The sequence below is a fragment of the Pelodiscus sinensis genome, chromosome 7 (genome assembly GCF_052426305.1).
Source record: "Pelodiscus sinensis isolate ZL-2025 chromosome 7, ASM5242630v1, whole genome shotgun sequence".
Taxonomy (NCBI): domain Eukaryota; kingdom Metazoa; phylum Chordata; order Testudines; family Trionychidae; genus Pelodiscus; species Pelodiscus sinensis.
In genome coordinates this window covers 60,739,166-60,756,675 of record NC_143058.1, presented here as the reverse complement: position 1 = coordinate 60,756,675, position 17,510 = coordinate 60,739,166, and the positions used below count along the sequence as shown (strand labels likewise).

At 41.5% G+C, this 17,510-nt stretch overlaps 1 protein-coding gene across 6 annotated transcripts in view; it reads left to right on the top strand.

Annotated features, from left to right (window-relative positions):
• Window positions 1-17,510, top strand: part of ERBB4 (erb-b2 receptor tyrosine kinase 4) — a 923,012-nt gene that overhangs the window by 677,951 nt on the left and 227,551 nt on the right. For all 6 annotated transcript variants that reach the window (XM_075933933.2, XM_075933937.2, XM_075933934.2 and 3 more), the window contains exons 10-12: window positions 2,572-2,645; window positions 5,243-5,333; window positions 7,646-7,845. In XM_075933933.2, the coding sequence (XP_075790048.1) occupies window positions 2,572-2,645; window positions 5,243-5,333; window positions 7,646-7,845 (365 nt within the window). The remainder of the gene's footprint in view (window positions 1-2,571; window positions 2,646-5,242; window positions 5,334-7,645; window positions 7,846-17,510) is intronic.

Genomic DNA, 17,510 nt, shown 5'->3' with positions numbered 1-17,510 from the left:
CCTTGAATGCATATGCTAAGGACAATTTCTAACCTATTCTTTGTAGCAATGCAGACTCCTCATATTTCCAGTCTTAGGAATGAAGAGTTCATGGTGGGTAGGGAATTAAAAGGAGTTTTGATAGTGGAAGAGAATAATTTTAATTGCAGAGGCTATTAAAAGTGTGTGTGCTTTTAAATACCTTGCCTAATGAACCACACACAGCTTCTCCATATTTTATTCTCACTTGGTTGAAAATTGATTGATAACTATATAAATGGTATTGGTTCCTCTATTAATAGATACATTTATTATGCTACACTTCCCTTTTCTACAGCAGCCTTGTAAAAATATTGCAACTCCACTCTTTTGCTTCATTTGTTAGTTTACAAGACTTGTGAAGATAAATAAGGCATAATCAATAGCCCATTGACGTCAATAGATGTCATCTTTCTATTAACTTCAGTAGGCTTTAAATAATGCTTGGAGTGTTTGTCAGTATTAATACATGGCTTCTCGCTAAGTGTACGAGTGAAGTGAACTTTATTAATGCATGTGTGTACTATCTGGCATTCAGTTTGAGATCGATAAAGCATTGTCTGAAAAAAAAAAGGAATGAGAGATCTTTAGTGTCTAGGGGAGGTGCTGACTGTGGTATATGTCTGGAAGCTTTGTAATTTTAAAACCCCGAGGGAAAAAAATGTCACTGGTATTGTTTGCACAATCATGCCCTAAATAAGTATTAATATCTAACCCAGAATTCCATGGGGACTGGAATTCAGGAATGGAAATTCATATAAAAAAATACCCAGAGCAGTTTTTGCAGAGCATCTTTAGAATACAAAATGGGCAGAGTATATTTCCAGGACTTCTTCATTGCTATCTTTTAGGAAGGAAATATTAAAATAAATACAGGGCTAGCTGGGGCATGAAGGAGTCTTTATCTTGGTATATATGTTCTTATGATCAAAGGGTGCAAAATGAAGGAAGCTATCATGAGAAAGTTGGCCCTTGCTATACCAAGTTCATCAACTGCTGCTCACTTGTTCTCTAGAAGTCCGATAATAGGACAGCTTAGTTCAATAATGTCACTGGTACTGGAACAAAATACAGGACTATGTAGCACTGTAGGGCTTTAAAGTGCTACATAGTCCTGTATTTTGTTTCAGCTACACCAGACTAACACAGCTACATTTCTATCACTGGTACTGGAGGCATTTATTTATGGCCTGATTCAAAGCTTCTTAAAACCAATCAGTGGACTTTCATTGACTTCAGTGGCCTTTGGATCTGGTTGTTAATCTCCTATATTTGGAGAAAAAGCTCAGGTAAGATTTGAACTAACATCAACATGCATGGAAAATGCATCCTCAGTGATTTTTTTCTAGCCAATGGCAATAAAAATAAATGGCCTAAAGATTAAAATATAATTGGAATAGTTGGGGAAGAATGTGTTCTCTTACAGTTTTGTAAGAAGAGAAAATTGCTACATAAGGTACATTGGCTGCTCTTCTTTTTCGGCGTGACGTTTCATTTTTGTCATCAAATACAAACATTGGGATGGAGATATTTTATACAGGACTCTCATGGTTAGCAGAGAGAGCTTTTTAATATGAATGGATTTCAAAAGAAAAAAAAGATATTTCTCTGTTGAGCACTCAAAACCTGTCATCTTTTATTTATGAATGCCCCAAATTGCTGAACTTCAGAGTACAGTATTGTAGTGGTCCACTAGCCTTTATGTTACGATTCCAGAACTCATTTCACTCGGGCTAACCTGGAAATGCTCTCTGTAAAGGTTAGAAGTGACCTCCATTTCTCCACCACTGCTGTGAGTCGTGAGGGCTAGGTTGCAGCATGTTTGATTACCCTCCTATGCCAATCCCACGAGCTATGTCTCTTGGAAAGGAAAATAATGAGATGTGAGGAATGCATACTGCAGCTTTCGTGAGGTTGCCTTCCACCCCCGGGCTTTCTTTTTTGAAGAAACGCAAACATTCCATAACACCGATCACACAAGAACATTTCTGTGGGCTTTTAAGCGGCGTTGTTCAGGTCACAGTGTAATCAAGTCATCTTTACATTAAAGGCGTACCTGTCAGGAGACTCTTTTCCTACTTTCTTTTATTTGATGTACTGGGCAAAGAATCATGAAATGAGACCACTCCAGCCTTCTCTGCACTAGCACAATCTGGCTCAGATTTTAAAACCTGGTGTGGGCACTTCTGAGGTGGCAAACATCTGAGACACCTTGGAAAGTGCTTGATTCGCAGAGAGGGTGAGAGCTGAGCACATTTTGTTAACCAGCCCTTTGTATCTGGATTTTCATGAGCCTAGATATTTCCCAAAAATATTTATGGTCTGAACCTTCAAGACGACAAGCACCCCTCACCTTCCGTCAAGCTGCACTAGCCAATGTGGGGCTCAGAACTCCTTGGAAAACACTCAAGGTTCTGGAAGTCAGTGAATTGAAAAATGTGCTATCTAGAAGCTAAGTGCTGATATTCCGTATACTGCTACCGCATAATGTAGTTGGATAAGCCTGCTCGTTATACAGTTTGATCATTATAGTGTGTCCTTCTGATCTTCCAGGGACCCCTATCACACAATTGCAGCAATGGACCCAGAGAAATTAAATATCTTCCAAACAGTCCGAGAGATAACAGGTAACTCACTTTTGGACTCCTACATAATTTGGGCTCTTTACTTTTTTTTTTGCAGTTGTCATTTGTTTATATTTAAAGCACACCTGTTTTTAAGTGTGGTGAACATTGAATGCTTAACCTCTCCAGTATCATTTGTTGCTTACAGGTTGCTTTGCTCTTATTCTCAGGCAGAATGTCTTTTAGCTCTCGGATTCTGAACGTGAGGAATGCAAATAGGCATCAGCTAGTCAGGACCTTATTGCAAGGAGGTGCTCCTGGTTAGATGTAAGAAAGATGGGAGGAGGACTTTAGGGGACTCCCAATGAGGGAAAGGTGGCCACTATCAGGAAAAGGTTGAGAACCAAGGCTCTGACTTGATTCTAGATTTTAAAAACGTTGCAGTGGGGAAGGTTAGTTTGTGACTCCCATTGGTTTGTGATGGCTAGAGTTGTATGTCTAGAGCCCCATATGCTGCGTCATCGACTACCACCTTGCTTGCGATAGTTTCACCTCACGGGGCCTTGGTCTACACTAGGGCTTTATTGAACTAACCCTCTCTTGGGCCATATTAATAAGCGGAGCGTCCACACTACCAAGCCCCTTATTTCAAAATAACAGTCCGCTTATTTAAGAATCTGCACTCCTGCTTTCCTCAAGGAATAACGCTTATTTCAAAATAGTTATTTCAAAATAGCGGTAGTGTGGAGGCTCCAGTGCTGCTATTTCAAAAAATTCCTCTGCAGAGTCACTCAGAGTAATTATTCCCCGGTGCTTCAGTAATGCTAAGTGGAGGTCGGGCATCCACATTAATGGAGCCTGCCTTGGACTAATTTCGAGGCTTTTCCATAGTGAGGATGTGCCATTTGGATTTTGATATTTTGGGAGTTATTACATCAATTTTAGTCATTTTGAAATAGTTTCCTAGTGTAGACATGCCCAGGGCTATGAAGTGAAATACTATTGCTATGAGTTCTTCATTGATTACTCTTCCCAGTCCTTTATGTATAATTAAGGACAAGCAACAAACACATACACACACACCACCTGCTGTGGAATGGTTATTGTGGAGATCTGCTTAAGTAAGTTCTTGCCCTTTTAAAATGACCTTATTGTACATTTCCCTAAATGTTTTACCACTCCAAAAAAATTGGGACAAGTTGTGTTCTAACTTGTATCCAGTAACACCCCCAAATAGTGGCGGGACGAATGTGCAAGTGAGCTCTGAATCTCACTCTAAATAATAAAGTGTCTTCAGTAATGTAGGCCCCAGTTGAGAAAGTTACGTAACTTCCAGAGCACCAGCATAGTTCCACTGTAGGTCGCAGTGGTAAGCCCCATTGGTGTCAATAGGACCATTGACATGATGATGCATCTTGTTGAATGGGCTGATGACAGGTATGTGAAACAGGTGGTCTTCCTGCTATGCACATGCTGCCAGGGCAGGCATCCATATGGCAGTGCCACATATTTATGTCACTCCTCTCCAACCCAGTGATTTATATTTATGCCACTGCCCATCCCGGGACATCATGGTGTGTCATGTGGCAAAGAGGAGATGAGGCTACCATGCCTGACACACACAGTCTCAAAATTGTTTCAAAACTGGGATGCTTTGTTCGATCCATTTCTAGCCAAACTAAAGAACTGAAATGTGAGTTTTGCGCAAGGGTGTTCCTCTGTGCATGCAAATCTTGATTCTGCACTGCTACCTTTTGCCAGAAAATGACTAGGAAACGGAAAAAGAGTTGAATTTGTTCATGTGATCCAAGGTTTCTCCTGCCTCCGGTCTCTGGGACTGAGCTAGTTTGAGTTTTCAAAAACAACATATGCACCAATCTTTGCTCTCCTAGGCTGTGTCCAGACTCCATGCCTCCGTCGACGGAGGCATGTAGATTAGCCAGATCGGAAGAGGGAAATGAAGCCGCGATTAAAATAATCGCGGCTTCATTTAAATTTAAATGGCTGCCCCGATCTGCCGATCAGCTGTTTGTCGGCAGATCGGGAGAGTCTGGACGCGATGCCCCGACAAAGAAGCCTTTCTTCATCGACACAGGTAAGCCTCGTGAAACCAGGTTTACCTGTGTCGATGAAGAAAGGCTTCTTTGTCGGGGCATCGCATCCAGACTCTCCCGATCTGCCGACAAACAGCTGATCGGCAGATCGGGGCAGCCATTTAAATTTAAATGAAGCCGCGATTATTTTAATCGCGGCTTCATTTCCCTCTTCCGATCTGGCTAATCTACATGCCTCCGTCGACGGAGGCATGGAGTCTGGACACAGCCTTCGAGAGGCTGGTATTGCAGTGACTAGGGTGACCAACCAGATAGCACACATGAAAAATCAGGATAGTGGTGCTGGGATAAGAGATGATTATATAAGACAAAGCCCCTACTATCGCAACTGTCCCTATACAATTGGAATGTCTGCTCAGCCTAGCAGCGAAAGACATTCAAAGCCAATATCCTGCCTCATTCAGGACCCACATATTTCTGTTTCTGAGGTGCTCACTATCTTTTTGTCATAGGCTACTTCATTTATAATTCAGATGTGTCACAAAGCAGTTTCTGTGGTTGAGATGATGAAATACTTGCTAGCATTTCTGATTTTATCTCCTTCAGGTTTCTTGAATATTCAGTCTTGGCCCCAAAACATGACAGACTTCCGTGTGTTTTCAAATTTGGTTACTATAGGTGGAAGAGCCCTCTACAGGTAAGATGTGCTTTTCTCTATTTTTGTAATAATTTGTACTTTGCTATCACTTTGCTATTCAAAGATTATCCCATGTATAGCATAGAATGTAAACTCCTTTATGAGGACCACTTAGGGTGCGTCTACACAGCACCCTAAACTTGACATAAGATACGCATCTTGCGCTATACAAATTTTGTGTCTTATTTCTAATCTATTTTGCAATAGCATGTTTTTTGAAATTTGGTGCTGTGTAGATGTGCCAAATTTCAAAATAAGCTATTTTGAGACATCCCTTAACCCCCATGGAATGAGGGTTACCGGGATGCCAAAATAGCACGCCCGTTATTTCGAAAAATATTTCAAAATAACTGGCGGCTTGTGTAGATGCGGAGTAGCTATTTCAGGACACCTCCGGTATCCCAAAATAGCCATGCCATGTAGGCATACCCTTACATAATCCCTTAGCATATTTTCTTGATTGTCAACATATTCTCTAACACAGGATACATAGACTAACAGCTTTAAACTGTGCAAACACTATTGATCCAGTTAATTACATTGCCTTAAAAATCATTGCTTGTAGGTTTCTTGCCATAGTAGACAACTCATCATCCCCCAAATATCATTCATCATAGAATGTGCACTGCGTACAATCTGTGATGCCTGTTCTGAAGCTTTGACTGATGAAATAGAATCAATAGTTTTGAAGATTATGGCTCGTGACACATACTATCCCTGTTACTTACCATTTTATTGTGTTGCATTGTAAGGAAAGATCACACTTGAATGGGTTGCTTCAGCTGCCATTTGCTTGTGCAGCTGTGCATATTGTTTATGAAAAGGCAATAGAAGAGAAATACAGGCATGATCACTGAGCTATCCCCGCTAGCATCACAGAACATGGCACCTGCAGTCGTTTGCTGGCTCCACTTTTACAAGTGATGTTTTGATATGAAAGCTGATATGGGGCGGCTGGTGTTGGAGGGAAGCAAATATAGTGAGAAATAATGGGGGGATGAAACAATATATCTATATGATCTATTCAGCAACCCTGGGCTTTGAGTTCAACAAAATATAGTAAATCAGTCAAGGGAGTCTGCTGCTATCATAAACAACAGCCCAAGCAGATTATGAATAGCAGGAAAACCTTGAGATTGAATTATAGCCCTGTATTCCATTTTGAAGCAGCGATTTTCATTTAGAGCTGCTGGAAAACAATTATAATCATTGCAATAAATGAATTATAAACAAAGCCACCCTGATTTTTGGCTTTGCTACTTTCCAACTGTAAAATAATATGCATTGTCGTCTCCGGGTCACACATGGAATTAATCTGCTTTTGGTGAGAAAGGAGAAGGGAGGTAATCAGATACTTTGATACAAGAAAAAACAAAACCCTAGAAAGCAGACTTTGAAAATTTCTTTGAAAATAATTGTTTATTCCCATATTATTGTAGCTGGCATGAATGTGACTCATGAGAGAGGACTTTTGAGAGAGGACTTTCACGTGATCACTCCCTCCTCTTTTTGTTAGAAACCTTCCTTCTTTTCCACAGCTGTCAGCATAGTGCTTTTAACTCAAGAGAGTGCAAGTCAGGGAAACAGTATTTTCTGTGCCACAGGCCAGGAACAGCTGTAAACACCCAGTAAAGGTGGAAGTGGGGCGGAGCATTGCAGCTTTTAGTGTCACGCTCCCTGTACCAGTGACACACCACTAGACAACTCAACCAGGCTGTGGCTACACTGTCTTTTTTTTGAGGAAGAGGATATGCAAATCACACTCTCATTTGCATATCTTCTTCTGATTCTTTTTGTGGAAGAGGTTTTTCCGATAAAAAGCCCCGTGGAGACGGGGCCATTTGTCAAAAAAAAAAAATCCCTCTTTTGCAAGACCCCTTATTCCTTGTAAATTGAGGTTTACAGGGTCTTGCATAAGAGGGTTTTTTTTTCCCCAATAAATAGCGCCGTATACACAGGGCTTTTTATCAGAAAAATCTCTTCCACAAAAAGAATCGGAAGAAGATATGCAAATAAGAGCATGATTTGCATATCCTCTTCCACAAAAAAATGGCAGTGTAGCCATAGCCCCAGGTGGCTCACACTCAATTCTTCCATATGCTCATTCACTGCATTACAGATGCTTCAATGAACTGTTAGAAATCTTTGAACCATGCCCTGTGTATATGGCCCAGGAATCACTTGAAACTAAACTCCCTTTTTGAGTTGTCCTCTGTTCATACTCCTATTGGGTAAGATGCGCCATTGCCGATTCATGCGGTGAGAGAATTCCCACATTCCAGGGTTTTTCACTGCTTTGTTTGCTCCTCCAGCGGCCTTTCCTTGCTCATCCTGAAGCAACAGGCAATTACCTCTCTACAGTTCCAGTCCCTGAAGCAGATCAGTGCTGGCAATGTCTACATAACAGACAATACCAACCTGTGTTACTATCACACAATCAACTGGACCAGCCTTTTCAGCACACCCACCCAAAAAACGGTGATCCACCGAAACAAGAAGGCTGAGAACTGCAGTAAGTGCTCCTGCTAGATATTGTTTGGGACTGGTTTGCGGGAGTCGACATGGAATGAATGCCATCCATACAGTGGGTCAGGTTGCCAGCTGGCATCACTTGGATGTCACTGGAGTCTACATCATTTTATGCTAGCTGAGAGTCTGTCTCCACTCAGACGTATAGGCAATGGCAGGGCAGTCAGGTGTGAACAACTCAAAAACGAGACTGTAGCTGTCTCACCGCAATTGGACGCACCAATACATCCACTGCTTACTGGGTGTTAGAAGACATTTAGGATAAATTAGAGCTAAATCACAGCACAGAACACTAAGAGCCAGGACTGGTGGCTGTAAACAAACTTAACGGGACTGCAGAAAACTTGGCCATACCCATGATGAGTGGACATCCGGCTAACTAAAATCATGCCAGATCACAGAGATTGCTAGATCAGAGAGTGCCGGATTAGAGAGATTCAACCTATACACAGCTTTTAGCGACATGACTCTGTTCCTAAACGTTGGGCAATAAAAATGCTGACAAAATACTCGAAACCCTTACAGGTGGGATTTGCGTGGTCGACAGGAGAGCACTCTTGCTGACAATCAAGTTGTTTGCCCTGCCACTTGCCGTGGCAAAAAGTTTTATCTTTTGTGGAGGAAGGGGTGAGAGTTAGCATTATGCCAGCTATGTCCAGTCCACGGGAATGTTCCACTGCCCACTTATCATGGTTCCCGGCTGCTTTGCTGCTGCCTGAGCTGGCAAGGGGAAGTGGCCAAGATGTGGCTGTAGGCTTACAATCTAGTAAGTGATGTGTTCAAAATAAGTGTGTGTTCTGTGACTGCGTGTTCTTAGCCCCGTGAGCTTCAAGGGGTGGGGAGAACTTTCTGGACCAACCACATCTGTAAACGGCAAAATTTGAATTGCTCAATTGGCAGCATAGACAAAACCTTCGTCTCTTTCACTCTCACCCCTTTCCATCCTGGGCCTCTTTTATAAGTGTATCAGTAGGGTGCTAATTAGAACACTGCATCAATGGGACAGACAAAATGATCATACCTACACTAGAATTAGGCCAGGAATTGGCACTAGGCAGTTACTTCGTGGTATCAGCACAATTCACTGTAAGCATCTGCTAGTCCACTAGCAAGAGATCAGATTCATAACATTCCTCACATGCTACGTGACAGTTCCTGGTTTTGTACACAGAAATGTTGCCCGTGCGCTGTGTATGCTCTCTTAGGTTGTCGGACTGTGGTTCGCCTTTGTGTTTCTGCAGTATCGGGGCTCTCCCTTTGATAAGTGAGCTTGTGAGTGTGGCTTGTATGTTGACTCGCCCTAGCCCCGCGTGTGGAAAGTGCCCATCTCATGAGTCTTCAATTCTCGTTAGAAACTCTGAGACAGGCTCCTTGAGCCCCACCCTAGTTTGGAGCAACCTCACAGCTGCTTTCAGAAACACCAATGGGAACAGCACCCAGTCGAACAGCTGGGGGTATGGGAATGCACTATGCTTTCGACACACCCACTCCTGTTATCCCAAGCATGGCCCTAGCCAATCTTGGAGCAATCCCAACTCTGTGGTGAGAGTTAGAATTATGCCAGCTATATCCAATATGAGGGACTGCTCAGATGTCTGACCATGGGGGGCTCCCGGCTGCTTTGCCCTTGACTGAGCTGGCAGATGGAAGTGGCAAGGGCTTGCGATCTAAGAGGCATGCGTTCAAAATAATTGTATATGCTGTGACTGGCTGTGTTTGGCCCTTTAAAGCTTGGGCAGGGGGAGAGAGAACTTTTGGGGCCAATCCAGAACCCTGTACAATATTGTGCCTGCATAAGCACAATGTCTTCAGCAAGGTGCAGAGGTTGCTGGGATGAAATACCTGGCATGTGTTGTGCAGGACATCAGAGAAGATCATCTCAGTGGCTGCTAGCCTGGAAGTACATGAATCCACGGACCTTTTGGAGACAAGGAAGTTTCTCTTCTCTCTGCCATAGGGCGAAAGGGTACTTTGAAAGGGTCATATCGTGTTAACCACTGGCTGGGTTCAATAATCTGACTAGGATGCTATTGAATGCTTTTCTTAAGGAGCCAGCCACGCTCCTTCCTGTCTTGCCACAAAATAAAAAAAAAAAAATCAAGCAAGAAATAGAAGAGCAGAAGAGCACCAGGAACCCCATACCTCACACAATACCAGTTCAGCATTGCTTCAAGATTGTAAGAGACCCTGTGTAAAAAGACAACAGAAAATAAATGGTATAAAATGAACTAAACCACATATCTGAGCTGGGATGCTTTTCACTGCATGGGACAGTTTCTCATTTGTTTCATAGGCTTTGATTGCTTGGAGGCTTAGGTTGAACACAGTATTAAATGGCTTGAGGAGCTGAAAAGTACTCCCATATTAGCTGTCGGGCAGTGTTTCACCTTTTTGTGTAATCGCCATGTTTAGGAGGTTTTGAACTAGTAAAAAGCAATGAAAACATGGAATTCCCTACCTTATCTAGTGACTGAAGTCTGCATCCATTGTCAGATTGTTTTATTGCAGTGTACAGTCCTGCCAGAAGAGAATATGGAAAATACAAACACCGCCAGAAAAAGAAGAAAATGCAAACAACCATTTGGGGGCCATAATAAAAAGCATTTTTCAGCAGAAATAAATTTCTATTTTGTGAAATTTTACTTGAAAGGAACTGTAAAATGCATAGAATCACGAGTGATCTTACAGAAAGTCATTGGCAGGTGATGAAGATTTTAGGATCCTGGAATCTCTCATATGAGTTAACTTCAGTAGAGTTACTCACAAACAGAAATGTTTTCAGGAACAGGTCCCCAAACCATATCAATGAGGCTGAAAAACTAAGGAAGGTAGGAATAACAAGCTGCTAGACATTTTCAATATACAAAGGCTTAATAATTAATATTCTAAATGATCCAGAGCATTTTGTGGATGAGAAACTGAAAAGAGCAATATGTTTGTTTTATACTTTTGCTCACCTATCAGCAAAATAAAGGACAGACAATTTAATCCTGTGTTAGGATATGTGCAAAGCTTGTAAAAAGATATGTATATTTTATTGAGAGGTTAATAATACATTGTATCACTCCTTGTCTTGGTAACTAATATTAACAGTAGAACAGTTTTTTTGATTATGCTAACATCTTAGAGTTTCAGAGTCCTGTCATGCTAGGTTTTATTCAAATACAGAGAAAGGGCTAACAGTCTTAGGCCTCGATCCTGCAATTACGTATGTGTGTGTTTTAATTTTACTAGTCCCATAGACTCCAGTAGGAATGCTCACAGTAATAAAGTTAAGCATGTCTATAACTGTGGTGTCAGGTACAAAATAGGCAAGACAACCAAAGGGTAATTTGCCCACGGTCGCACAGTTGGTTGCTGGCAGAGTCAGAAATATAAATGAAATCTCTCGAGTTCCAGTCTAATACCCTATTAGCAGGATCAGTGGTGCTCTATAGAAATTTCCAGAACATTAATCATTCCAATGGATATTGAAACATAATTCTTTTTATTGGATGTGTACATTTAAAAATCAAGAAGTGAATCCTCTAAAACTGTGATTGTCATGCATAAATGTTGGTTTCATAGGTAGAGCCCTGCACATCTACAGATACCCACTTTATATCTGCAGGTTTCTACATCCACGGATGTCAATGCGCCTATCCGTAGCTCAAATTTGCAGATACACATGTGGATGCGCATACATGTTTTGTATCTGTGCAGGGCTGTAGTCAAAGATGTTTTGGAAAAAAAAATGCGTCCTAAAAAATTAAGATCCTATCACTGATCCATAATTTGAAGATAAAATTGTGGCCAAAAAGTCCAACTGACTACCTAAAAAGACCTAAAATTGTGGCCAAAAGATCAATTGAAGATAAAATTGTGGCCTAAATGATCACCCATAATTTGAGATAAAAATATGGCCTAAAAGACCAAAGTCCTATAACCCAACTATAATTTGCAGATGAGAATATTGAAGTTATCCTAGTGGAGTGATGGAATTTGAGACCTAAACATGCAATGTGCAAGTTAAGGCAACAGAGTCAGATCTGGAGCATAGTTGATGGATCTTCCGAAAGGCTACTGAGAGAATGTTATCGTTCTGGAAAAGTTCAGAATACAACAATGCTACTCTAGGCAATGCTTTATATGATAACAGTGATCTTGGTGCATTTGTCAGTGGAGTTTGTCAGTACATTTATTTTTCTGAATGATGAAACGTGATGGAGATAAACAGAATAGTCTTATGGATCACTATCATTTTGAAAAGCATCCTAGAATTAATCCTGAGCAGGATACACACCTTCATCTCCCAGGAGCCTCCTAATTGGCTCATCGCGTTTCTGCAGCTGCCAAAGAACATGAAATATTGGGTGTTCATTTTGACAGTTGATTCCTTAGGATCAACCTGAGCACCTTTTAGGGCGATTGTTCTAAGTTCAGCTCAGTAAGGAATTTCTTGCAGTTTGCAGAAGCAGCAGGTTGTTTAAGCAAGCTTGATCTTTGCAAGATTGTCGAGGTTTTGAAAGGAGCATCTGCCATTTGAAGAGATGAATAAGACAGTAGCTGATAAAATGTAGGGAAAGGTTTTGTCTGATGTATTGGTTAAGTATTGTTATACTGGTAACTGAATCACAGTTGAGTGCAAAATGTTTTGTGGGAAATCTTTAAAACCATTCCACCTAATATTAAGCCCAAACGCTTGAGACATCTAAAACTATCCTGGACAAAACTCAAAGAAGAATCAGTCTTGAGCTCTGTAATTACACCACACCTGAAGTGGGATTTGCAGGGTGAATACCGCTTACTGACGAGGGATTCCTTTAGTCACTCCTTTCATACAGGTCTGGAACAAGAAACAAATCCCATACGAGTCCTTCTGGGAAATAGAAAAACCACCCTAATATTTCCTTTCCATCTCCTCTGATTCTGTCATACTTTATGGTGAGTGTACGTCCAGGAGTAACAGTTCATTAGCTGGGGCTGATTAGCCAACGCTAGTCATGATTCTATGGCTTGTTGTAAATCCTATTAATTTAGCAGACAATTGAAAATGTGAATAAATTAGGACACTATTATAAGGCCTGCTTTGAAGTCAGTTGATGAAGTCAGTAGGAGTCTTTCTAGTCCTGGTCTATACTAGGCCAGGCAGGTCAGCTTAAGATACTCCACTCCAGCTACTCAAAATGCACAGCTGGAGTCGGCTACCTTAAGTCAAGCCATGCCAGCATCCACACAGCAGGAGGCTAATGGGAACAACTGCTCCCATCAGCTTCCCTTACTCCTCGCAGGACAAGAACCAGACGCCAGCAGTGGCTGCCCTCGGTGTTCGATTTACAAGTCTAGATCTGCTAAATCAAATAGTAGAAGATCAACTTCCGGAGCGTCGATCTTCTCCTAAGTGTAGGCATACCCCTACTGAATTCAGTGGGCTATGAATCTTGCCAGTGGGAAAAAAAATGATTGGTTTTTGGCTATGTACTTCAGTAGCTAATTTCCATGGTTCCTTTGTACCCTGTAGAAGCATACTGAGTTTAATACATGTACCCTGTGAAAGCTCATGGAGAGAGTATAAACATTTTTCTGAAAATCCATATGAAAACCAAGTGCTGTCATAAGTGGTAATATCTTTCAAAAGCTAAATGCATTGAGAGCTGTATAGGGAAGAAAAGAATATCTTAACATACAAGAGGACAAAAAACCCCCAAACAAATTCCAAAACCATATAAATACAAAAAAAGAAAAAAAGAAAGACCAGACTAATTTTTTTACAACTTGTCTTAACACTTCAATCCTTCCCTAGCAAATTTCAGTTCAGAACACGTTTTTCATGGCTTAACAATATGCACCTGGAAGTAATGATTTCTTACTGCCTGTCTTTTTTTTCCTGGCCGGTGGGTACGCCTACCTTGTCAAGATTCCAAGTGGGGTAATTACATTTTGCCTACCTAAAATTCCTCTGTAGTTTCAGTTGGATAAGACTCTCTTAATTTTCTGTCCTGAGTCATTTCATTACATTGATAGACACTATTTCAACAGAATCTCCCATATAAGACTCTATTAAAACACATTCATTTACAAAGGAAAGTAAATCAGTATTCATTTTAATATAATGAAACCTAATTAGTAATGCACTCAATATACTGCTAGCCTTCTTGGCTATAAGGGCACGTTGTTGATTCCTATCCAGCTTCACATCCCCAGGTCCTTTTTTGCACAACTGCTGCTTAGCCAATCAGTCCCCAGCCTGTAGCAGTGCTTGGGATCTTCCATCCCAAGTGTAGGACTCTGCACTTGTCCTTGTTGAGCCTCATTGAGACGTGGACATGAACCATCCAATATCTCGAATTGTTATTATTCTTTTGACACAGCAACTTCTTTTTATCAAAGTTTAATACTATGGATACAGTTCAAGGAATCTGTATATATGAGTGGCTGAAATTTGATGGAGAGAACCAATGTTCATGGTGTGTGATTAGTATGATTCACCTACTGTTTGGGGATGTGTGTGACATGTACTGTGATATACGTGGGTAAGGAATAGGGTTAGGAACAGAGAAAAACATGCTGAAGAAGTACACATTGGAGACAGGAAGTAGCTATTTGAATTAAACGCAGGATAACCACAGCTGATGTGGAGAATGGTGCATGTTTTGCGGGTTTGTGCAAATGCTTTCCGAGTGCTCAGATTGTGGATTTTATAAACTCTGTTGTTCACACAAGCTCCGCTCACTTCTACTCCTGGAGACTTATTTGAAACCAGGGGAAAAAAAATCGCATGGTTCTCCTGCTGCCAAAAGTGGTATTTTGTTATCCCGTTTAGTCCAATCCATATAGCTGCAAGGTAACAGATGTGACTTTTCGTATCCATGGCCTATAGCACAGTATTGTACAGGAAGATCTTTGAGACACATTTTTTTCTTTAACTGGTTAAAACCAAGTCAATGCTTTGATGTCCTTCATTTAAAACATTGCTAACATCGGGGTCATAATAGAATGGGTGCTCTGTATAGTCAGCTGTTCCTGTCTTGACTGCTTGGTCCAAACCATGATGTAGGGAAATCTCATGTGTTGACAAGCTTTGTTTTATCCAAACTGAAGAGCTTGGGAAGACTACCCACAACTTGAGGAAGGAATCACTTGTAAACACACTGTAACTGAAATCGGCCTTGTCCGTACCACTTGGGACACAGACCATCCTGGATAATAGACCTGTCCTAATTAATATTCTTTTCAGAGCTTTGGCCAGTCATGTTAATGGTACATTGTAGTTCTGTTTGTGATACAAATCTTAAGAGGAGATGTCCCCTCTCAGGAGACTAACCAATGGGTCAGGAAATTCTTGCAGCTGTTTCTCCCAGCTACTGGAAGAAACAATCAGGAAGAGCAATAAAACAGTGTCAATGAGCAAGAATTTAAGCCTCTCCCCTCACTGGAATCCCTTTGGTGTCAGCTGTTTGCGGGGTGGGGAAAGCAGCAAGTTTGTAGTGTTTTCAGTCAATTAAGCTCATAAATCTTGGAGCCTAATTGACTTTTCCCTTGTTTGTTTAATTAACTGACTAATATTACTGTGGAACTTTTGTTTAACAAAAGAAATTGGGAAACTGAGCTCCTAATGAAAGATTCCTCAACAGTTTAATTTTCTGTGTAAATGGAATTTGTTTTTCTTTCTTTAGCATGGTTTGTTTCTGTGTTAAACTTTCAGGAGTGCCTGGCTGAGTGTTGTTTCCGTTAGGTTTGGAAATTGTCAGTAGCACAGAGAAGCATCCCGGGCCTGGTTCTCATTTACATGTAAAGCCCCTTTGCCTACTCTGGCAGTGTGAAGGAGCAGTAAAGTGCACACACATTGTCATGGATACTAATTTATTCCTATTACCCCTCCAAGGTCTGCAACTATCTGCTCCCCAATGAGTAACTAGGGAGAAGTCCCTATGTAGCTCTGCTCCGGTATTAGGTAGGCCACATATGGGTGAGTGGAAGTTCCTTACTCCCATGTTTCTTCCCCCTATACTTTCCCCAGAGTAAGAGCTATACAGAGTCTGTCCCTATATTAACTAGGATCTCCTCCCTCCCTCTTCTGTTATGCATGAGCAGGTGACTGTCGGAGAGTTACCTTAAAGCATGTTTCCAGCCTAAGTCAGTAGCTGGCACAATTGCCAGTTGTGGGTCTGGGTGGGTTGTTCTGTTTCCTCCTAATCCATTGGTCAGTTGACAGGGGCACCCTAAGCCTCCAGATATTTCCTCTCCCTTGGATAGTTTGGTTGACATGACACGGGATAGTCAGGGACAGCTAATCTGGATCTCACATTTCCAGTGCTGTGCTCAACTGCAGAGAATTTCCATAAATCAGCAAATGGGAGCTCATTCTCATGCTAACTCACAGCATATGCCCATGCCTCAGTAAAAAAACCCTCAGAATTGATTTTTCCCACTTGGGGCACGTCTATACCTACTGGAAGATTGATGCTCCAGAGGTTGATCTTCTGGCATTCAGTTTAGGAGGTCTGCTACAGACCTGCTAAATCAAACACTGAGGGCAGCTCCCTTCAGCGTCCAGTACTCCTTCTTCTGCAAGGCGTAAGGGAAGGCAATGGGATGCAATGTGGATGCCACCAAGGTTTGGCTTAAGGTAAGCCGACTCCAGCTGTGCATTTTGCATACCGTTAGCCGACCTTCCTGGTCTAGTGTAGACGAGGCCTTGATGATCCAGCAATGAAATGCTGATTGATGGTGTTTCTACCATGATATCAATAATAGTTGTGACTGGGGGAATCTGGCATCCAATAGTCATTTGTTTCCAGGCCTCCACTCTGACACCAAAACGTGAACCAAATGTCTCTGAATGTTTGTATCAGGAAGCGTAGTATTGTCTAGAGTACACGCCACATTTGCTGGTAGGTGGAGGTTCAGTGGCTGAAATACAGAGGGATAGTGTAAATCCATCTACTTTGGAGCAAACTATTAAGAGGCAAATGGAATGAAATACCAAAAAACTGCTTGGGGATGTTACAAAAGTAAGTTTAAAGAGCTGTTTGAGAATGATGTGACATAATATAAGCTTATGGTTAGAATACTGCTGAGGTGGTTTGGGGCTCTGCCTGATCTCACGCGTGCTTTAAATCAGTCTGGTTCTTTTGGCTTCAGAAACATTTCTCCTGTTATGAACCAGCATAACCAAGAAGAGAATGAGGGCCATTAATTTAGGTGAAATAGGCTTTCCATGGAGAATTGACGTGCTCAGATAAAACTTGCATGCCATCTGGAATTATTATTAAGTTTAATCGTTTCCTTTGTGCTTGGGTATAGCTGACTGATGCTTTGAGGAATGGAAGGAAATATTTAACTAAGCGTATTCTTTCCTCTCTGCCCTGAATGCCATTTAGTTGTTTTTCATTTTGCATGGGGATGATTGAGCTCTTTTGTAGCCTAAAAATGTTTAAAGGAAAGTTGCCAAACTCTTCCAGACGAGGTGAATGTGTGGCCTGATCTTCGTCTTATATGGCTGTACAGCTCCAGGTTTCGTGCTGTACAGGAATGGATGAAATGGTGCACACATCCTCCGGAACCATCAGTCCTGCAGAATGTAAGCATTCACAACCGGCAATTGCTCTGTACAATTGTGAACCCCCTGCCCTTTGAAGCTACTTGTACATGTGGGCTGGGAGACTC